At 38.9% G+C, this 23,162-nt stretch overlaps 2 protein-coding genes across 3 annotated transcripts in view; both read left to right on the top strand.

Moving 5' to 3' along the window:
- Positions 1-5,700, top strand: part of LOC145774672 (GDP-L-fucose synthase-like) — a 35,131-nt gene extending 29,431 nt beyond the window's left edge. For both annotated transcript variants that reach the window (XM_082585966.1, XM_082585965.1), the window contains one exon: positions 2,579-5,700. In XM_082585966.1, coding sequence (XP_082442092.1) covers positions 2,579-2,746 — 168 coding nt within the window. In that variant the 3' untranslated portion in view covers positions 2,747-5,700. The remainder of the gene's footprint in view (positions 1-2,578) is intronic.
- Positions 5,701-7,671: 1,971 nt separating this feature from the next.
- Positions 7,672-23,162, top strand: LOC145774671 (putative tRNA pseudouridine synthase tag-124). The gene is made up of 9 exons (XM_082585964.1): positions 7,672-7,820; positions 7,935-8,010; positions 9,850-9,985; positions 16,273-16,453; positions 16,678-16,785; positions 17,066-17,197; positions 17,290-17,405; positions 20,481-20,614; positions 22,519-23,162. The coding sequence occupies exons 1-9, from the start codon at positions 7,672-7,674 to the stop codon at positions 23,023-23,025; spliced, it is 1,539 nt and encodes a 512-aa protein (XP_082442090.1). The 3' UTR covers positions 23,026-23,162.

Raw genomic sequence — 23,162 nt, forward strand, 5'->3', positions numbered from 1 at the left:
CCTCGTTACCTATTGAACAAATAAAACGAGTACGTAAAGCTTCGTCCAATGGATTTGAAATGGACGAGAAGTCACAGGTGGCAGCTGCCTGGCGTATGCGGATGGCTAGTTCTTGAGCTGTTTCACCGGGCTTGCGCTTCATTTCGCTCCAGAAACGGAATCGCTCCCTCACGATGAAGCGTTTTGGGTCGAATTGTTGAGCCATGTAATTTGTAGAGTGAAGTGAGTGAAGTTGCCTAAACTGGCAATGCTTTCTCACACAAAATGTTATATTACACAGAAAAATATATGGGTGAAGCTGCTTGAACCGGAAATGCTTTTCACACAAAATGTTATATTGAACAGAAAAATATGTTATGGCTTCCGTGAGTGAAGCTGCTTAAACCGGCAATGATTTTCACATAAAATGTTATATTGAACAGAAAAATATGTTGTTTTTTTTAATGCGCGTGTTCAGCATTTATTTGTTGTTAGTCCAGGTTTGCGCCGGCGAAAGCTTTATCAATAAATTATTCAAGTTTCCGAAAATGTATGAGATTGAGTTCACTTTTAGTTAGGTCAAATAATAACTAAACATTAGTAAAAAATGTACCGTAGGCTGTACTCAAGCGGGCGGTAGGCTTGAGTGAAGAGTAACTTAGTTTTCCGTCAAAACCCGGACTAGGTTTAATAACGAGCGAAGTCTCACCATTATGCTTGCAACTTGTAGCCAAGGTGTAGCCTATATGCCCTGTAGAAATGTATTCATGTGAACAGTAGTAGAGCGTCTTACGCGTTCTCGTCACATGGCCAATCCATCCCGAACAGAAGTAATTTATACATGTATTTAATCTAAATTACCAGACATTTTTCACACAAATCTGTTGTATTTACGCGGTAAAAACATGTCATGTGATCGACGTAGACGCACAATCTTGACATCAAATGAAAGCATACCTCTTCAGCTATCCGAAGATGCAAAGCTTTGCAATAAAATTTAAAACATTCTATGTACAACTAATCAACTGTAGCAACTTTCCAAAAGGAATTTTTTCTAATTTTTAAAAAAATTAAAAATTGGCAGAAAAGTGTACTTCATTATAATTTTTACTACCCAAGCATGATACGATAATATGAAAATATATGTAGTTTAATCGAATGCCAAAACAATTCTGCACATGAGAAAAAATTTACTTCGTTTCTGCGCGCAATGCTTTAGGAGGTACAGCAGAATGATTATATATGGAAAAATTTGGAAAATTTTAAGCAAAAAGTTTACGTAATTTAGCCTACAGTGTTTTTGATCGAGAAATTCCAAAGTAAGGGGTTGCCTAGCCAGTTTTGACTGCCAATTCCAATGAGTAAAAGAAAAAAAATCCACTGTGTCCCCATCTTTAAGAAGTCCTCATCTGATAACTGCACCGCCAAAATATTTTTTTTTAATTTGCCAAAAAAGGACAGGCAAAGACTATGGATCTGCCATCATTTACATTATTTTTTTGCTTGAAATAGGCTACCTTTTAACCTTGGACGTAGGGATACTTCCTTGGTCATCATGGCAAAAATCCCAACACGTGTGTATACGTCCGTGGTCGCGAAAGAGTTAACTAAAAATGAACTCAATAATGTTCGGAAGCTTCAATAATTTATTGATAAAGCTTTCACCAAAGCAAACCTGGACTAACAACAAATAAAACAATAATAAATCAATAAAACAACAATATATTTTTCTGTTCAATGTAACATTTTGTGTGAAAAGCATTGCCGGTTTTAGCAGCTTCACTCACTGAAGCCATGATATAATTTTCTGGCAAGTTGCCAAGCTAATACAATCTACAGACTTTACTAGGAATAGCACCTAAATGACCGGGCGCCACAGTGCTCCGCACCTAAATATCCAGACGCCACAGTGTGCGCGCCTATTAGACCAGCGCCTAACTGTCAGCGCCTAAAAGACTTGCTCCCAAAATAAGGCACTAGGGCTGTTTAAGTATGAGGCCTTCTTGCATAAATGAGTTTTAGTGTAGTACAAAGTGGCAGTACTTGATTTTTGTGTACAGAAATATCCACTGTGTTTTCAATTTATCCTTGGAAATTTCCTTCACAATCACATGATCCTTAAGTCCTAATTTGAAGTTTGTTTTAAGTACCTTGTAGTGTTTTGGTTCATTTTTTCAATTTTCTGATAAAAATTGGACAAATATGATGCTCTGGGTTTTTTATGTTTTTTTTTGTTTTTTTTAAGTGGGTCTGGGTCTTTTTGGGTCGGGTAAAATACTGACAACCCTGTTGTTGAAAAACACAGCTCACCTCTACCCAGGGTGTAATAAATTGGGTGAGCGTAGTTGCTGAAGGAAAGGCGGCCGAGAGAAAGAAACTGGCCACCCTACTCTCGTTAGTGCCGAAGGCTTATTTAGTATAATGAGAACCTTACCTTCTCATCCTCCGATGCTTGGATCAAGTATGGGACTCACCTTTTTTTTAACCAACGGTAGCCAAGCAATCTTTATGACCTGCTTTAATGATCTGCTCCTTGCATTGCTAATTTTAATATTTTTATTTATTTCAATTCAAATAAAAATCATTCTGTTTATTTCAGAATGGATTCGTGTTTGATACCAGCAAAGCCGACGGCCAGTACAAGAAAACTGCTGATAATTCAAAACTTCGCAGCCTCTTTCCAGAGTTTACATTCACCCCGGTTGATGCAGCGTTGAAAGAGACTTGTGATTGGTTTGTCGCCAACTATGACTCGGCCAGAAAGTGATCGCCATTATGACAAGACAATCTATATTCATTGCAACAAAACAAAAGGCATCGTCTGTTGAGGACAAGCAGTTTTCCAGAATTCGCTTCAAAGTTGATTTTTGCAAACTTTGCTGCTACGACTATAGATTGCCATAGCAACCAACAATTTGTTGCCATAAGTTACCACAGACGCAAGTATTGTTTTACATTGACAGTTTGTTTTACAGAAAATTCTTTTTGTTTGATTTCTACAAATTTCTTAATACATATGAAGTACATGCACGAATGATGGACTGTATAAATCTTATGAAAGTTTAATCATAGTCTAATATTGTAGCCCACAGTCATGATTATCAAGCATTAATGCTAATACGATAAGTCTATAGATTAAATCTATACTAAAGTTGCTCTGAAAACTTACTGGTTGGAATTTTATTTTTCGGTTATCTTTGATCTTACACATATATTACACAATCTGCAAAAGCCACTGTGACGTCAAACCTATTGGTACAAGATGTGACGGTTCAATTTTGAAGTTTTTGTAGATCACTGAATAATGACAAGACATAACTAAACTTCTCTTATATTTGTTCAATGCACATATAGCTTTCAATCAGTTATGTAATTGTGTGGTGAAATCTTTACCCAAGAACTTGGTATCTTTCTTGTGTTGATGACGTCACTGTATTTGGAATTGGTGATTTAGATGAATTCTCCGGCCCAGACTCCCCCAGTCTGAATTATTTTGCTTTCAGAAACGGAACCAACACACGGATGCTTGGTCGTTGATGGTAACATAACAACTGGTCCACAAGTTAGTTTCAATGTTTGTGTTTGTCTATTTTGTGACCCAAGATCAGAGTCATCCAATGGTAGCTATTTGCACATTATGAAGTATTTGTAACACATTCAACAGAATTTTTGATTTTGGAAAATATCGATAAATGTAATTTGCAAAAGGGGATTTCATCCATTTTCTTGTTCACATGCAGTATATATATACATATACTGTAATGTAAAGATGAAAAATTTTGAGGTTTTACACAAATATATGAATTCCAGGCTAATACGCATTTAATTAATGCTCTTTATTCATTTTATGCAGAGTTTCAACTTCCTGGTTTGCTGTTTATGAATTGTACATCTTACACTGTAGGTTACCATCACTGCTTGTAAAATTAGATTTTAAACTTTAATTTCATCCACTGACAATGTTGATTTTTTATGGTTGGTTCCGAAAGCTTTTATCACATTTGCTTCAGCTGAAAATGTTCCGTATTTCTTTATGCATTTGAAAATAATTGTTGATGTAACTGACTTTACTTGCAAATTTCTTCACAGTAACATAAAGTTGTACCAGAAAGATGAATGATTTCTTCAATGTGTCCCAACGTAACTGCATTAAATACATCGTGTGCCCAATCATCAGTTTGTTTGGACCAACCTATCGTTGAACAGCGTGGTTGATAGATCGCCTTATTTACAGATTCAGAGAGCGACTGTTAAGCGTCGTTCACACTGTTGTGCCATGTCTCGTGCTGTTCTTTGAGACGTTTTCGCTCCAGTGGTTTTCAGTGCGGCTGTTCACACTGTGCGGCTTGTGACGTGGTTGCTTGAGACGTTCTTTGCACGGTTGAGCGAGAATTGCAACGGAGCGATTTCAGCTCAAGTCACAAGCGAGAACGCGAGATTTGTAAACAGGGTTGAAAGGCAAGCAGGACCTTTGTGGGTGCTGTGACATCACAAAAACTGCTTTAAATGAAAATTACTCCCATAAAAGGTTTTGACTTGAGATAGGAGGCAAAATATGTCATTTTATCTAAACTTCCTTGCAAGTGCAGTGCTTTTCTCGTGTCTGCCCTCCATAGGTATACAAGCTGCATGATCAGGCTTAGAACAGCAGAGTGGAGAGATGAAATAGGCCTAGGCTTTTACTAATACAGAATCAAGTTAAGTGTAGGGTGACTAAGATTTTATGTACCGGTACCGTACATTTACATGGTAGAAGTGTCATCTTCTGTAAACTAGGCAACTAAACCTGCATCTACCAAAAGCTGTGGAGACTACAATTGTAAAGCAAAATTTAACATATGAGAAAACTGTATGATATGAAGAATGTGTTTTGTTATTTTGAAATGCATATCGGCTATATAAAACACTGGTAGTATACTGCATGTTTGAGTATATCAGTCAAGCGTGACGGTTTCCACTAGCAACACCCGCTTGTCAGGACCTGGAGCCTTGTCTGGTACATACAATGTAAACCTACTTTCACAATGCTCAAAGCTCCGCTCAATACAAGGCACAGCACAAGCCTCTCAGTGTGAACAAGGCTTTACGTATTTCTACTTCAATCAAGAATCATTTGTCTTGTGTTTGTCGTCAACGTTCTGCAAATATGATTATAAACATGCTAGATTTCCTGAGTGGTAGTTTTTTCATGTTGCGTTTTTTGTAACAGATGATAACTTCATATCTATGTTATTGCTGCTCGTAACGTCTGCTAGGGGTGTGGCGGTTGTTTGGACGACACTTTACGAAATCACTTTGAAACAAAATTCTTTACCAAGAAACTTAAAACAAAGATTTTTTTGCTGAAATATAATTTTATGAGCAAATGATCAAACTGCTTTGGTGATGAAACATAACAAGGCAAAATGTTTTAAAGGTTGACTCAGGATTGATCTCTTAGTGGTCAAAACTGATTTTGGCCACTAAGCGGTTTAAACCGGTCAAAACCCAGAAAAATATTTTTATGTAGTGAATTGTTGGCTACCTGGGCTATGGGCTATTTAGGAAATATAAAAGTAGTTGTGGGTTGTGACCATTTTGATATGCAGACCTCGAAATAGCTGGCGGCCATGGCCGCCTGAACATTCATTAATGGCCGCCAATACCGACCTGTCAGGCAAAATTTGATGGCAAATGTTTTTCATAAAAAAAAATTTGTTGGAATAAATTCTTGTACTTCAATTCAGTTGGCTGTGCAAATTGTTCATCGTTCTACCAAGCATTTTTTGGTTCATCAGAAACTTATTTTTAGACTTTGAATTTTCTCAATAATTAAAATACCCGTATTTTACAGACCATAAGGCGCAATTTAAATCCTTTTTTCCTCATAAATTGATCGTGCGCCTTATAAGCCGGCGCGCCTAATGTATGGATCAAGTAGTGCTTTATTGCCTACACTCAAAACCAGTACCGATACTATTATTATATAAATAAATCACCGTCTTACACAATAAACTGCGGTAAAAGCAACTAGCAACTGTGATATTCACTAGGCCCATTTTTCTTTTGCTCATTGTACTATTGTGACTTGCTTCCATTTATTACGCATTTTTGTTAAATGAGCTTTATACGGTAACCCATAGCCTACTTCTTAAAATACGTTGCGTTCTATAGCCCGGTGCGCCTTATGCCTGAACAAAACATTAATCAAAGCAATTTATTGACAGTGCGCCTTATAATCGGATGCGCTTTATGGTCTGTAAAATACGGTAACCAACTGATTGAAATATCAAAAATAATCAGAGAAATTGAATATTTTTTGTTCCAAATCTAGCATTTAGGTTATTGTTAGTAGTAGTAGTAGTAGTCCAGTTTTAATCCGGTGATGTCCCCGTTACCGAGGGTGGCCGGATTCACCTCCAAGTGCCGCAATCGTCTTCACACCCTGCCTCCACATCGATCTGTCTAGCGCGTCCTCTCTTGTCAAGCCCACCTTGCTGCTTTCTTCCTCAACTTGCTTTTCCATGTTTTCTTTGGTCTTCCTTGTTTTCTACGACCCTCCACTCGCAACTCCAGCGCTCTTCTCAAAACATCATCTTCATCCCTTCTCAAAACATGCCCATACCACCTCACTCCATTCGCTTTTGCCAACTTATCAACACTCTCATTCAACCCAAGCAAGCTCATAAGTTTTTCGGTATTCCTTTTGTCCATCAGCTTTACACCACACATTGCTCTCACCATCGCTCTCTCAGTTCTTCTTAAAATCGCCAATTCGTTTTCCCGTAAACACCATGTCTCACTTCCGTACAGCATTGCAGATCTCACACAACTAGTATAAATTCTTCCTCTCATTTTCAACGGAAATCTTCTACCACATAACAACTCTCGACATTCTCTGAATTTCACCCAACCAAACCTTCCTCTTGCAGTCACTGCCGCTTCACAACCACCACTGGCATTCATTCTATCTCCTAGATAGCAAAAGGCATTTACTGATTCAACTTCGTCATTCAGCTTTTCAACAGGACCAATCATTCCTTCCTCAATCTTCTTGCATCTTTCACATTCAAAACCATCTCCAGATCTGCATGTCACTCTCTTCATCTTTGCACATCTTCCATGCACCCATTTCTTGCATTTCGTACATGTAACAGAATTTGCCATCACTCTTCTTCCGCAGACACCACATGGGTCAATTTTGCTCATTGTGATTTCCCCTTCCGTTCCGCTAATTACGACCTTTGTCTTTTTGATGTTCACACGCATACCTTTACATTCATACGACTCCTTCCACTTCTCAAATTTCCCTCTCAGATCTTCCATTGTGTCACTCAACAAAACCAAATCATCGGCGTACAGTATCGTATTGTTAATCAAAACAAAATATAGTTGAACATCATTACTAAACATGGAGGATAATATTTTTAATTCAATTGAAAAGCAACTTGATTCATACACTAAAGGGGTTTTGACCAGCAATAGGTGGTCAAAACTGCCCGGTTTAAACCAGGTTGTAACCGGGCGGTTTAAACCGATCAACCCTGAGGTTGTTTAACTTACGAAACAAGAAGTTTAATTCGCAACAGACAAAACACTTGTCTGAAATATTTCTACTCTTTAGAATGGAGTGGTGCTTACTACTTGGAGTATTTGTAAAGAAGCATCACTTATGCAAATTTGTTTTACTGTATTTGAAGGTATTTTAAGATTATGTTTTCTCGAGGCCTGTCTTTGGGTCACCATTGTGTGACATGGAGATGTCTTATGACTTCCACCTGTAGTCCAGCATTAACACAAAAGAATTCTAATCGAGATTTAGAGATTCTTTTGAGGATGCCATCGCACAAATTGGCATACAAGTAAGTTGCATGCTCAACGTCCACGGGTTAAACTTCTTCATATCGTGTTAGTGTAAAATATGCTTCTTCTAAATTTCAAGCAACTGTTGTGTTTATGCTGAATCTTATGTTTAGAGTCATGAAGCTGCAGAGGCTTGTAGACGCCTACCAACAGATGTGCGATCCGATACAGTACTGTGGGAAAGATAAAGTGAGTCTTGCTGTAAGCTTTTTCATAAAACCAATAACCCTTGCTGAAGGGGCTGCAACTTCCGCATTCCGCAAAGTCGATTCTAACAAAGAGAACAATGTTAGGTTATAAAAAGGTCAGCATTTGCAACCAAGTTGATAAAATATGCAAAATGTGTCATTCAAAGCGCGAGAAAAAGTTAATGTGGTTAACGGAATTTCATAAACCACTCAACCTTCTATTACACAAGTCAATAATTATTTTTTATTTTTATTGCATGAGAATTTTTAACGGATTCGGCATGAGTGTGGAATGCTGATTCCAAATCTGCAATTAGTTTCTTTCTGGCATGCTCTTGTTTGTATGCAATCGACAATTTAATTATTTTTTTATTTGTGGCATATATTTAGTCCTTAAATTTAATTTGTACCGAATAATTTTAAGTTATAAGGCTCTGCTAATGGTAAAAATTGCTATACCCTGCCCCCACAAGCCCAAAACAAGGGTAGCGCCGGATATTGAAATGACCGCCATGGGCAAACCGTTTGAAATAATGATCTAAAACTTGGAATTCCTTTGTTTGGTAGCCTAAAGCCTGGTCTACACTACAAGCCCGAAAAGCGCAAACGCCTGCCTTGTCCAGCCTCGACTGACTAAAAACTATCTACACTGGCAAATTTGTTCTTGCGACCGTGTGCATTCAAGCGCTAACAACGTCACTTTCTGCTTGGTTACGTCAACTGGCTGGAAATTCGCCTTCAATTGATTTATACTTATCAATCAAACGCATCCATCGCTGTACTGACACAGTGTAATACGTCAACTGAAAATAATCTAGAATAGTATTGTAGACCTAGAGCTATCCTTTAACTTGTACAATTGAACACTGCAATCAATGCAAGGCTAGCAGGTAGGCCAATCCAAGTTTGACCAAAAGCCTGGTGAAGTGCTACCTGAACCTGACCAACAGCTACAGATAGTTTGAATCCGTCTAAGAGGTAGGACCACCATACTATAGCTGGAAGGCCAACTTTAATCATACCAAAAGCCTAGTGAAGTGCCACCTTAACCAAACTAACAGCTAAGTAGGCCTATGTAAGACTTTTTTAAACCTAACCTTTTAATTTTTATCTACACACACCAACTAACCTATTGACTGAAACAGAGTACCATCTTTCCAGAAAACTGAAACTGCCTTTCCACCAAAGTCCCACAAAATGCCAAGACCTGAGCTCAAACTAAATTTTGAGCCAGAACCTTGGTCAAGCGAATCTCTCCAGAGCGTAAAAAAAGCTCGCGATGACCAGACATTTTCAGGCCGACGGCGGCGCTGTTGCAGAGAGAAGCTTTGTGTTAAATAAAAAAAAAAAAAAAAGAATGCACGACGCTCAGCTCAAAATATTTTGTAGTGTAGACCAGGCTTAAGGAATAATATGACAACGTTTTACTCATCTACGATATTAAGTTGAAAAAATCTCAGTTAAGATTTTAAATATCTCTGAAAGCTATTAAGGGAACGTTCAAATATTACGTAACGCCTTCGAGGGGGAGGGGGGGGGTTTATGCAAAGCGTTACGTTAGCGTCACATCGGGGGGGGAGGGGGTTCAAGCAAAACGTTACGTAACGCTTTCGAGTACGGAATGGTAGTTTTTTGTGCTGAATTCGTAGTGAAAAAGCGTTACATGGGGGAGGGGGGGATTGAAAAAAGCGTTACGTTGGCGTTACATGGGGGAGGGGGGGGGGGTCAAAAATTGGGAAAAAAAGCGTTACGTAATATTTGAACGTTCCCTAAGTGGTTGGTTTTTCTTTTGTATTTGACAGTTTGGGGTTTGCTTATAGATATTGTCTTCACATTTCAGTTGCGAGTTGATCATCCTGATCCTGATGACGTCATTGTAGATAAGCAGTCGACTCGAAAGATTGCTCTGAAAGTTCTTTACCGTGGATGGAATTATCTTGGTTATGCTTGGGAGGACCATTCATGGAACCAACATGGTGAGGCCCTTTCACAAAGATTCTGGATTATTCTATGTTTTGCGTTCTCTAAAAAGAGCGTCAAACAGATTAAGATAATTTGGTTCAACGAAGGACGAAAATTAGTTATTATTCTGCGGACAATGCACACCGTTTCGGCCTTCCGGCGTAATTCATGGTCGCATTCTCATAATTTTCCTCAGGTAGACTGGAACAAACCCAACTCGAAGGTTAATTTTTCAAAAATCCTGCATCAGTCACGAAACTAGAACTACTTCCTGGTGACTTTATGGAGATACCTCAACACACAAGAAACATGCAACAGGAACCTAGGACACTCCTTGGTCCAACAACGCCCCCTCGATTGTGGGGACTAGAGAGATACTTACCTGTCATTTTTAAATACTAGTTTTTTAAGTTTTTAAATAGTGCTATTTTTTGTTTGACATGTTGGCATTTTTTTAAAACTTGAGTAGGCCTAGCTCTAATACGAATTGTAATCTAATTTTTGAAAATTGAATAGCTCAATTACAGTTCAATTACAATTACTCAATTGCGACGAAACTAGACGTTCAACACTGCGACAAAACTAGACGTTCAACACTGTGACAAAACTAGACGTTTAACACTGTGACGAAACTAGACGTTCAACACTGCGACCAAACTAGACGTTCAACACTGTGACGAAACTAGACATTCAACACTGTGACGAAACTAGACGTTCAACACTGTGACAAAACTAGACGTTCAACACTGTGACGAAACTAGACGTTCAACACTGCGACAAAACTAGACGTTCAACACTGTGACGAAACTAGACATTCAACACTGTGACGAAACTAGACGTTCAACGTTGCGACGAAACTAGACGTTCAACACTGTGACGAAACTAGACGTTCAACACTGTGACGAAACTAGACGTTCAACACTGTGACAAAACTAGACGTTCAACACTGTGACGAAACTAGACGTTCAACACTGCGACAAAACTAGACGTTCAACACTGTGACGAAACTAGACATTCAACACTGTGACGAAACTAGACGTTCAACGTTGCGACGAAACTAGACATTCAACACTGTGACGAAACTAGACGTTCAACGTTGCGACGAAACTAGACGTTCAACACTGTGACGAAACTAGACGTTCAACGTTGCGACGAAACTAGACGTTCAACACTGTGACGAAACTAGACGTTCAACGTTGCGACGAAACTAGACGTTCAACACTGTGACGAAACTAGACGTTCAACGTTGCGACGAAACTAGACGTTCAACACTGTGACGAAACTAGACGTTTAACACTGTGACGAAACTAGACGTTCAACACTGTGACGAAACTAGACGTTCTACGTTGCGACGAAACTAGACGTTCAACACTGTGACGAAACTAGACGTTCAACGTTGCGACGAAACTAGACGTTCAACACTGTGACGAAACTAGACATTCAACGTTGCGACGAAACTAGACGTTCAACACTGTGACGAAACTAGACGTTCAACACTGTGACGAAACTAGACTTTCAACTATGACTCTGAGACTCAACGGTTTATAACTTTGTTCATTTTAACAGTTAAAAGAATTAAAATCTTTCCATTATCTGCATTGAATCAAACCATACAGAAGACCAACATAATTTTATTTTTTTTCATAGTGTAAGTGTAAAAAATGTTGTGCACTTAAAGTGCCCCTGACAGGTTGGATCCAAGTATAGTAACTTTTTAAAGCATTTCCTTGCGCAGAATCATACTTAGCAAACTTTTTAACCTTAACCTCGTAGCTCGACTGGTTAGGGCGTAATTTACATCAAACGACGGCTCCGCAGCGCCACCACAGGCGAAACTCCATATTTCATTGCTCTGGGACGACTTTGGTGGTATTACGTCATTGTAAGTCGGCGTTCTTAGCGACGGTTGAAACATACGTTTCCTAGATGTGATTGCTGGATCACAGTTTAGTCGGAGTTGGTACAAGCGGTTGCTTTTTTCAAAGATCTGTTGTTTTTTACAGTTTAATAAAACTGTACTGGATACGTTCCTACAAAACCTAAAATATACTTGAAGTGAAAAATGAAGAAATTGTACGAATCATCATTCATATTTAATTCATCATCACTATTCATAATAAATAAAAGTTCTCTCTCTCTCTCTCTAATAATGTGCCCTCAGTACGTACATAGCAGAGTCTATACATGTAAAAGCCTAGTTTACCTGTACAAGGGTACGTTTTTGTAAACGTTGTTGTTTAGAAGTGCTGAAATCATTATCAGCAACTGGTTGCATCTTTGCTGTTATAGATGGTAGCCTATGGCAGATTCCTTCAAAATGTAAAGTTTGCTCAAGCCCATTTTTACTTGAGTGGTATTAACAAAATCATCTTCAGTGAAGTGAAGAGAACATATATGACTAGTTTTGTATGGCCCATCCTACTTTCGAACACTTGAAGAAAACTTCTACCATTTTCTTCTCAGCACCTTGTTTTGTGGGAAAGCGTAAAAAGAAACCACACGGTTTTTGTCACTGACACTGTCACATATTTATTTATTTGCGTCAAACAAAGCTGTCCACATCGAAAACAAAACAACGAAATACTGTAATACACAAACTGAAAATGCACAAAGATCACAGAGAGCCACCTTGGATGCCGTCGGTTTAAAAGCTCACTAAATAGGCTATCTACTGTCACAAATTTACATATAATGAGCGTTGGAAGAATTGAAAGCATTCAGAACGATAAAAATAATCAGATGACATCATGTCTGATATAAAGCGATTTGAGGAGTGTATGCAATCGGTTAATAAACGAAAACATGTTTTTTCCTCAATAAAGCATCAAACGTAGTTACATTATTCATTTTAAATTATAGGAAATTTTATTGAATTATAGGAAAATTTGATGAAAAGTTTAGGAACGAAGTTTTGTTTTGGAACATTATTCATTACTTGATATTCACGGGCACTGACCTAACGAGGCAAATTGTGCAATATTCTGAAAGAGTCATTGTAAGCAACACGTAATCGTTTTATATTAGAAGATCTAAACTTGTTCCACAACTGGGATAAGTAAAACGACATACAATAAGAACGAAATAAACTGTTTTTTACAGCGGGTGAGCATTTAGAAGAATTGAGATTTTGCATTATTTGCAGCACAGTACTGAGAGCGTACTTGCCTTGAAATATAATTTTCATCTGAGAACTATCAATAAATACACCCAGATATTTTACAGAGTCTGTGAACACAATTTCAGATTTACCTAGATGTAGCAGAGGAGCACGTAAAAGATAAAAGTTTTTTGGGGAGAATAACATACCAAATAACTTTTTAGAATTGAAAGTAATTTCATGATCAACAGCATACTTGTGGCAAACATCTAACAAATTTTGTAAGCCACACAAACTAGGCGAGATGCAGCAAATGTCATCAGGAAACATAATATGATTTAGACAAGAGTTGCCAACATAGCAACCAACTTTTGTTTTATTGAGATAAGAAAGCTGATCAATATATATATATGGCAAAAAGATAGGGGCTTAACACCCCACCTTGTCAGACTCCGCTGGACACAGTAAATGATTGGCACAGGTGACCTTCCCACCTCACTTGCATAGTTTTTTTAGTATAAAGGCCCAAAGGTCACCAGTATTCCAATAAGCGAACAAAATAGATAGGCAGTAGGCACGTTACGTGTGATAAGCGTTTTAAACAATAAATGATGATTGACTTTGTCGAAGGCTTTTGAAGCATCCAAAAAGACAGAATATACAGGAGTGTCATGACTGATATAAGAGGACACTGGTTGTTTTATTAAAAAACACTCATTTCAGTACTATGACCAGACTTAAACCCAAATTGATTGTCACTGGTATTCCAGAAAGGCAATAGATGATTCACATAAAACGTTCAAACAGTTTTGAGATTACTGTGGCTAGAGCAATAAGTCTATAGTTACCTGAATCTTGAATGTCGCCATTCAAATTCTTTACAATCGGGACTAACACAGTGTTCAAGCAAGAATTTGGTACATTGCCATGACTAAGACACATATATATTAAAAAGTACACTAATATAAAAACAAATAATCAGCATAATATGTTCAGCTGAAATTTTGTCAGCACCAGCAGCGCGGTTTATGGCAGTTTGACAAGCAAGGAACCAATTGTGTCCATGTTGCAACAAAAGTTGTAATATTTATCCCTAGAAGAAATACATGAGTTAACAAATTCTTTTTCAGTGTTGGTTTTGCTAGAATTTAGCAAGGAGCTGTAATGATGTTTTCACATCTCAGCAATTGCTTCAGGACCTTTGTGCTCCACCAACATTTACAGGAAGAGAACTTTTTTTGCAAGTAGACTTTTTTACTTTCTGCCAAAATGACTTATGTGAGCTGTCCAAGTTGAGTGCTGAGGCAAGCACATTTGCTCTATGTTGTTCAGAGGCATGATTACAACGGCAAAAGGCTTTTTTAAACTCCTTTCGTTTGCTCTGCATCAACTCATATAGTTAACCATTTCACTGTTTCCCATTTTTCACCTACATGATGTAACTTTCTCTGGCAGTAGCATGAGCTTGCTTAACATGATTATTCCAACCAGGAACAGAAAATATGTTACATTTCTTCTTTACACCAACAAAGATTTTATCAGAAGCTGCTTTGAGAGCATCAGTTATAATATTATAGAAAGAGTCTATTTGAGACAACATGAGAAGCATCTTAACAATGAGAATTATTGCATTTAATACTTTCAGTTGGCAAGGAAATTTGGGATAGATATTTTTAAATACAACAATACACATGAACAGCAATTTTTAAGCATTGCCTCAACCATAAATTAAAGGTAGCCTACTGTTTGTGAGATACTGTTGTTACACTGCAAATGGCTATAGACAGATTAGGACAAATAAAAAAGTATCAAAATTGTAGCCCTATGAAACTGCAATTTCAATTGAATTGAGATGCTGTTTGATAAAAATAAACTCAACCTATTTGATCAAAACCTGGTAGTAATAGTAAGTTAACTTTTCTATTTCGGTAATTCTTAATTTGCACATGCTTTAGACCAACAGAGCGCCACACATTCACGTTTTGCAGTAGCCGTACTATACCTAACTAAGTCACCAGTCACCACAGATTGTATCCTTCCAGCTTACGGTGACGTCACAGCGATGTTGCCGTTTTTATTTTCGCAATAGAATGAGTGTCAGATTCGCCGATGTCAACGAAAGTTTGCAAGCGTGTAACTTAGTAGCCTGTTGATATTTTTTACAATTTTCTGGTCAGGGAAGTTTGTTAGTGTCACCTTTTTGGTATCTTAGGTAAATTTCGCAAATTTATTTTTCTGTCAGAGGCACTTTAAGTTACGTCATACAATGATAGTATTAGTTCTGCAGTGTCAATGCTGTCGTGTATTGTGGATACCATAGCGACGTTTTTTTTTGCTTACTAACAGCATAAGACAATTTAAAAAACACTACCGGTACTTAAAATGAACCAAAAAACAATTCAGTTGATGTGTCGCAATCAATATGCGTAGTTCGGGCCGCAGGCTGTATCCATGTTCTAAATGAGGTGAATTATTTTATTTTGTAATTCTGTTGTGGTATTTCGACGATTACTGACCGATAGTCCCCTTTTGTTACGCAATCTTTTCTTGTGAAATCTGCTTCTAGAAAATTTTGGGTACGTGTGATTCTGGAAAGTTCTTTGACTTGTTGACCAGAAGAATGAATTCTTGTGATGTAATATTACCCTAGTCTTCTGGTCCAAGCAAACCTGTTATAAATAGCTGCGTGATTTGATTAGTTATTATTAGAGTTGTGTTGAGAGTTGTGTATTATTGGGATTGGAAGTTGTAATGAAAAGTATGTTGAAGACGATTGTAGAGTTCCACTCCAGCCGATATTAAATAGATTGTAAAAGTGGAAGTTATTGCCAATTGTGAAGTACCGGTAGCTGTTGCAAATAGTAGTGTATATTTATTTGAAATCGACCAAGACGTTGGCTGTCCAAGAGTTTGATTTCTTTACGCATTTGAAGTGGCGAACCATTTGTCAGCTCAAGTATTTCATCTACCAGCTCACAAGTAGGCCTACAACTATTTGACCATTTATCTGACAGTTTATTGGGAGATCAAACGTTAAACAACGTCATCAATCTTTCCAATGTTTCTTTACGAGAAAGAACTAGAAAGAGTTGAGACAAAATGTTTAATTTATTCTTATAATTTTCAATAACACCAAGAAGGTTATTAGCGTTTAGTTTATTACTCCAAATATTAAGTTTGCTTTTGAATTGGTATTTCATGCAGTTCGTGGATGTACAAATGTTGTGGAGCGAGTTCTTCTTGAAGCTTTGCTTCGTCAGCAGATCATCCCGTACATCGGTTCATTGAAGAGTATGGGGATGGAACGTTGTGGTCGTACAGACAGACAAGTCAGTGGAATATCACAAGTTGTTTCCTTGCGCGTTCGCAGCAATTTGAAAAAAGGGTAATCTCATTTGTACAGAGGATAGACTAGAGCATGTTGTCAGCTGATTAGAGACATCCATACATTTCATCAAGACAGCGATCAACGACATTTAAGATAAATATATTTATCTGAACTTCACTTTCAATAAATAGAAAATCGTCTTTAAACATCACATTTTATCGTACACTCAATGCCTATTCTTTATAACTTCAACACTCTAACCCTACACCCAATTTTTTCAGATACGGTGTTTGGGGAGTGTCCAATGACAGCGGTACAGACATTTACAATGCTGATTTAGGTGTTGTTCAAGCACATTCTACAACTTCCTATCATGAAGATGGTTTTTCGTAAGTGATTATGATGTAAACAAACCAATTGTGACATGTCTTTCCCTGTGAGTGAGTCAAACCCCCAATGAAAACATTCTTCAAACCTTTGCAATAAATTTGAACCTCAAATTGTTAGCATGTCACTCTGCAATGATGATGTTATTGAGATTGAAGCTGACCGTAAACTAGAATTTCAAAGTGTCTAGCAATCCACTTCTAGTGCAGGGTTACTTGTGTTTCATGTCGTCTTCAATAATTTAACTGGAACCAAGTGTATAAGAAACACGTTGTTTGGCAGGATTAGTGACACTTCATTGGACGAGGGAGAGATTCCATACCTGGACCTTCTTAATAAAGCACTTCCTGATGATATCCGCATTCTAGCATGGTCACCAGTTCGTCGGAAATTTAGCCCAAGATACCATTGCAAGTAAGCGACCTTTGCAGTTGCCCTCTGACTTAACCATTATTTTAAATATTTTTTTTTCGTGCCGAAAGACCATTGTTTTATGTTGTGTTTAGTCGCCGAACTTACCGCTACGTGTTTCCACGTGGTCTGCTAAACATTGACCAGATGCATGAAGCAGCCCAGAAGTTCGTTGGAAAGCACGACTTCCGAAACTTCTGCAAAAAATCAGGTAATTTTGTAAAGTCATTTCGAAACATATTTTGTTTATGACCCATGTTCAAAACCTTTGAATGCAAATTACGTAGTTAATGGTGCGATTGAAAGTAGTTGATAAAAGTGAGTAGTTCCACCCACTTGTTTATCTTAGCTCTTGTGGTAGTTGTGTGTCATCGTGCTTGACACAAACGATGTGGTAGTTGTGTGTCATCGTGCTTGACACAATTGATGTGACAGTTGTGTGTTATCGTGCTTGGCACAAACAATGTGGCAGTTGTGTCTGATGTGGCAGTCGTATGTCATCTTGGTTGGTACCAATGACGTGGCAGTTGTGTGGTCATCATTTTTGGCACAAATCATGTGGCAGTTTTGTGTCATCGTGTTTTGCACAAAAAATGTGGCAGTTGTGTGTCATCGTGCTTGACACAAACGATGTGGTAGTTGTGTGTTATCGTGCTTGACACAATTGATGTGACAGTTGTGTGTTATCGTGCTTGACACAATTGATGTGACAGTTGTGTGTCATCGTGCTTGGCACAAACGATGTGGTAGTTGTGTGTTATCGTGCTTGACACAATTGATGTGACAGTTGTGTGTTATTGTGCTTGACACAAACGATGTGGTAGTTGTGTGTTATCGTGCTTGACACAAACGATGTGGTCATCACTGAATACCTGATAGTTTTCGATGCATTTCGACACTTTCTTCGTTGTAATAAACCCAACCCCTCTTCGTCTTGTTGTATCATTGCCTGAGTAATAAACAATGTGTTCATCAGAGTTGAAAAAACCGTTGCTAATGCAATGCACTTCGCTTAACCCAAGGATGATAATATTGAGTCGATTCATTTCGTTTTTTATGATTTCCAGTTTTCCTGTACTTAGTCCATTGACATTCCATGTTCCAATTTTGTATGGTTTAGTGAAGCGTAGACTGGTAATTTCACTGCAAGCCGTTTCAGCAATTAGGGGTCCAAAAGGCTTTGCCCTATTCACGTCATTAGTACTTGAGTTCATTTGACCTTCTCTTTGCTCTTCTCCAGTAGCTTGATTGGTACCATCCAGCCTGGAGGTTCCACTTTCTGGTACCATTTCGTCTCCACTTTTTCGTTTTGTCATCATAGAGTATTTTGGCAAAAGTTCTGGGGTAGGTTGCCAGGTCTTTCCCCAGGCCAGAGCCGTTTAGCCAACGTATATAACATACGTTGTTGCCACCTCTCCACCACGTTGAGGAGAACGGTTGGACTTAGGAAGAGGAAGCTTGACACAATTGATGTGACAGTTGTGTGTTATCGTGCTTGACACAATTGATGTGACAGTTGTGTGTCATCGTGCTTGGCACAAACGATGTGGTAGTTGTGTGTTATCGTGCTTGACACAATTGATGTGACAGTTGTGTGTTATCGTGCTTGACACAATTGATGTGACAGTTGTGTGTTATCGTGCTTGGCACAAATCATGTGGCAGTTTTGTGTCATCGTGTTTTGCACAAAAAATGTGACAGTTGTGTTACATCGTGCTTGACACAAGCGATGTGCAGTTGTGTGCCATTGTGCTTGACACAATTGATGTGACAGTTGTGTGTCATCGTGCTTGGCACAAACAATGTGGCAGTTGTGTCTGATGTGGCAGTCGTATGTCATCTTGGTTGGCACCAATGACGTGGCAGTTGTGTGGTCATCATTTTTGGCACAAAGAATGTGGCAGTTGTGTGTCATCGTGTTTTGCACAAAAAATGTGGCAGTTGTGTGTCATCGTGCTTGACACAAACGATGTGGTAGTTGTGTGTCATCGTGCTTGACACAATTGATGTGACAGTTGTGTGTTATCGTGCTTGACACAATTGATGTGACAGTTGTGTGTCATCGTGCTTGGCACAAACGATGTGGTAGTTGTGTGTTATCGTGCTTGACACAATTGATGTGACAGTTGTGTGTTATCGTGCTTGACACAATTGATGTGACAGTTGTGTGTCATCGTGCTTGGCACAAACGATGTGGTAGTTGTGTGTTATCGTGCTTGACACAATTGATGTGGCAGTTGTGTGCTATCGTGCTTGACACAATTGATGTGACAGTTGTGTGTCATCGTGCTTGACACAAACGATGTGGTAGTTGTGTGTTATCGTGCTTGACACAATTGATGTGACAGTTGTGTGTTATCGTGCTTGACACAATTGATGTGACAGTTGTGTGTTATCGTGCTTGGCACAAATCATGTGGCAGTTTTGTGTCATCGTGTTTTGCACAAAAAATGTGGCAGTTGTGTTACATCGTGCTTGACACAAGCGATGTGCAGTTGTGTGCCATTGTGCTTGACACAATTGATGTGACAGTTGTGTGTCATCGTGCTTGGCACAAACAATGTGGCAGTTGTGTCTGATGTGGCAGTCGTATGTCATCTTGGTTGGCACCAATGACGTGGCAGTTGTGTGGTCATCATTTTTGGCACAAAGAATGTGGCAGTTGTGTGTCATTGTGTTTGACACAAACGATGTGGCAGTTATGTGTCATTGTGTTTGACACAAGCAATGTGGCAGTTGTGAGTGATGTGGCAGTTGTGTATCATCGTGTATGGCACAAACAATGCGCCAGTTGTGTGTCATCATGTTTGGTACAATCAATGTGGCAGTTGTGTGCTATCGTGTTCGACACAAACAATGTGGCAGTTGTGTGTCATTGTGTATGGCGCAAAACAGTGTGGCAGTTGTGTGTCATCGTGTTTTGCACAAACGATCTGCATGAAAATTGATTTGCTTCAATAAAAACGAATATTTTTATCATTAATTAGTGATTGACATTGAAAACACCGCTCACCTCTACCTAAGGTGTAATAAATTGGGTGGGCGTAGTTGCTGAAGTAAAGGCGGCCGAGAGAAAGGAACTGGCCACCCTACTCTCCTTAGTGCCGAAGGCTTAGTACAATGAGAACCTTATCTTCTCATACCTGACACTTGAATCAAGTATGGGGCCACCTTTACCTTTAGTGATTTGCGTGGCAAAACTAATTCTGCCAACTGTATTTATACATTTTACTTCTTGTTTGCTAGATCTCCTTTTCATTTTAATTTCCAATTTTTACTTTTTCAGATGATAACCTGTTCAAGCATTTTGAAAGAGAGATATTCTCATTTAAAGTAGAAGATCCGAGGAAAGATGTTGACTTCCCTGAATGCGGTCTTTGTGTTGCTACAATCTCTGCTCATAGCTTCCTCAATAAACAGGTGACACTAAACTTTTGTTTGGTTTGTTTGTGAATTCATCATCATCAGCCAGTTATGCAGAGGTGTGCATCCTCTACTTTAAAAGCAGCGCTAAGGCTAAAGTAGCGCACGCTACCGCTACTTCTCCCGCTACTTTTCTCTTAAACGGACACAGCACTTGGTGACGTCAAAACAACCTTGTAAACGAAACGTTGTAAACGAAAATAACCTTGTAAAATGTAGCGCCGCTGCTCCAACAAAAATGTAGCGTCGCTTCTCCAACAAAAATGTAGTGCCGCTGCTCCAACGAAAATGTAGCATTGCTGCTTCAACAAAAATGTAGAGTCGCTTCTCCAACTAAAATGTAGCGTCGCTTCTCCAACAAAAATGTAGCATCGCTGCTTCAACAAAAATGTAGCGTCGCTTCTCCAACTAAAATGTAGCGCCGCTGCTCCAACAAAAATGTAGCATCGCTTCTCCAACAAAAATGTAGAGTCGCTGCTCCAACAAAAATGTAACACCGCTGCTCCAACAAAAATGTAACGCCGCTGCTCCAACAAAAATGTAGCGTCGCTTCTCCAACAAAAATGTAACGCCGCTGCTCCAACAAAAATGTAACGCCGCTGCTCCAACAAAATGTAGCACCGCTGCTCCAACAAAAATGTAGCGTCGCTTCTCCAACAAAAATGTAGCGTCGCTACTCCAACAAAAATGTAGCATCGCTTCTCCAACAAAAATGTAGTGCCGCTACTCCAACAAAAATGTAGCGTCGCTTCTCCAACAAAAATGTAGTGGCGCTACCCCAACAAAAATGTAGCGTCGCTTCTCCAACTAAAATGTAGCGCCGCTACTCCAACAAAAATGTAGCATCGCTTCTCCAACAAAAATGTAGTGCCGCTACTCCAACAAAAATGTAGCATCGCTTCTCCAACAAAAATGTAGAGTCGCTGCTCCAACAAAAATGTAACGCCGCTGCTCCAACAAAAATGTAACGCCGCTGCTCCAACAAAAATGTAGCATCGCTTCTCCAACAAAATGTAGCACCGCTGCTCCAACAAAAATGTAGCGTCGCTTCTCCAACAAAAATGTAACGCCGCTGCTCCAACAAAAATGTAGCGTCGCTTCTCCAACAAAAATGTAGCGTCGCTACTCCAACAAAAATGTAGCATCGCTTCTCCAACAAAAATGTAACGCCGCTGCTCCAACAAAAATGTAGTGCCGCCACTCCAACAAAAATGTAGCGCTGCCACTCCAACAAAAATGTAGCACTGCTACTCCAACAAAAATGTAGCGGCATGTTTCCCACCTCTGCAGTTATGCCACTGCTGGCAGATGGTTTCCACATATGTTTCTACACCAGGCCAGCTTGTGTATTTCTCAACCTTCAGTTATCGCGCACAGTTTTTCACTAACCGGATTTTTGTAAATTTTGAATATTTTGTTATTGTGATAAAACAATGCTTTTTTGCCGTTTTAAGGCCGTAACTTGTCTCCATCGAAAGTTACCTCGTGTTCTTTTTGTAGAAGATTGACTTAGAATTGTTAGAAGAATGCCCATTTGTTTACAGCAATGCACTAACTAGGATGGCGGCCTTTGCAATAATCTTTCTAACGTTCCCCGTGCTGAAGGATGCTGTACAGTGTACAGTGTACAACTGTACATACGTGCTCGGCTTTCAGTGAAGTTTGTAAAATCCTGCTGAAGTGGCCCTCACCTTTTCGTATAAAATTTATACAAGGCACATTCCACCTCATACTTCTATTACCACCGAACTAGGTCAATTTAATTGTTAGGTTGTTAAGTGAGCAAGATGTTTACTTCTGAATATTTTATTAGCATAACCCAAACTGATAACCCTAACCAAAGTCTTTGAGGGGCACTTAAAACTTGAATATTTGAAGATATTTAATCACCATTTGTTTAGATTCGAATGATGATGTCGATGCTCGCATTGATTGGATTGGATAAAGTTCCAAAGGAAAAGATCGACGAACTTCTCGATGTCGACAGATCGCCTCGCAAACCTCGCTACAACTCCTGCAAGGCTTTAAATCTGGTCCTCGTGGATTGCTGCTTCGATGATGGCGATGTGGCGTGGCGTTGGAGTGAAGATGCCATCTCTGAGTCTTCAAAAATTATTGCGGCCTTGTATGGAGAATATGCAGTTAAAGGAGAGGTGTTACGTCATATGTACGCAACAATGTGTGCAAACTCGAATAATAGTGAGGAGCTACGAAATGTTACTGCCGGTCACATAAATGATAACCTTGTGTCATCATTCGTCGATGAACCAATGCAACTTTCAGATGAACTTTCCAAGACCATCATAGAGAAACAGGAAACATTGACACGACGAAAAGTTCACACTTTGATAAACCGTGGTTCATATCGCAGGGCAGCATCACTGCACGAACGTGGAAATGAAACATGATAATGTTTGAGACAATCAAGATCACGATCTATGACGTGTTTGTCTTGTTCTGACGGAATATGGCGCGACCAGTGACGTATATTCCAGGTGTTCACTAAAGTGGATACTCGTTAAAATAAAAACAGTTTTCCTGCCTT

This window comes from Aplidium turbinatum, chromosome 7 (genome assembly GCF_918807975.1).
Source record: "Aplidium turbinatum chromosome 7, kaAplTurb1.1, whole genome shotgun sequence".
NCBI lineage: Eukaryota > Metazoa > Chordata > Ascidiacea > Aplousobranchia > Polyclinidae > Aplidium > Aplidium turbinatum.

Coding starts and splice junctions, on each gene's coding strand:
- LOC145774671 (XM_082585964.1), top strand. CDS start 7,672: ATGTTTTCTCGAGGCCTGTCTTTGGGTCACCATTGTGTGACATGGAGA. Junction 16,786..17,065: donor TATCATGAAGATGGTTTTTC/GTAAGTGATTAT, acceptor GTTGTTTGGCAG/GATTAGTGACACTTCATTGG. Junction 20,615..22,518: donor ATAGCTTCCTCAATAAACAG/GTGACACTAAAC, acceptor CCATTTGTTTAG/ATTCGAATGATGATGTCGAT.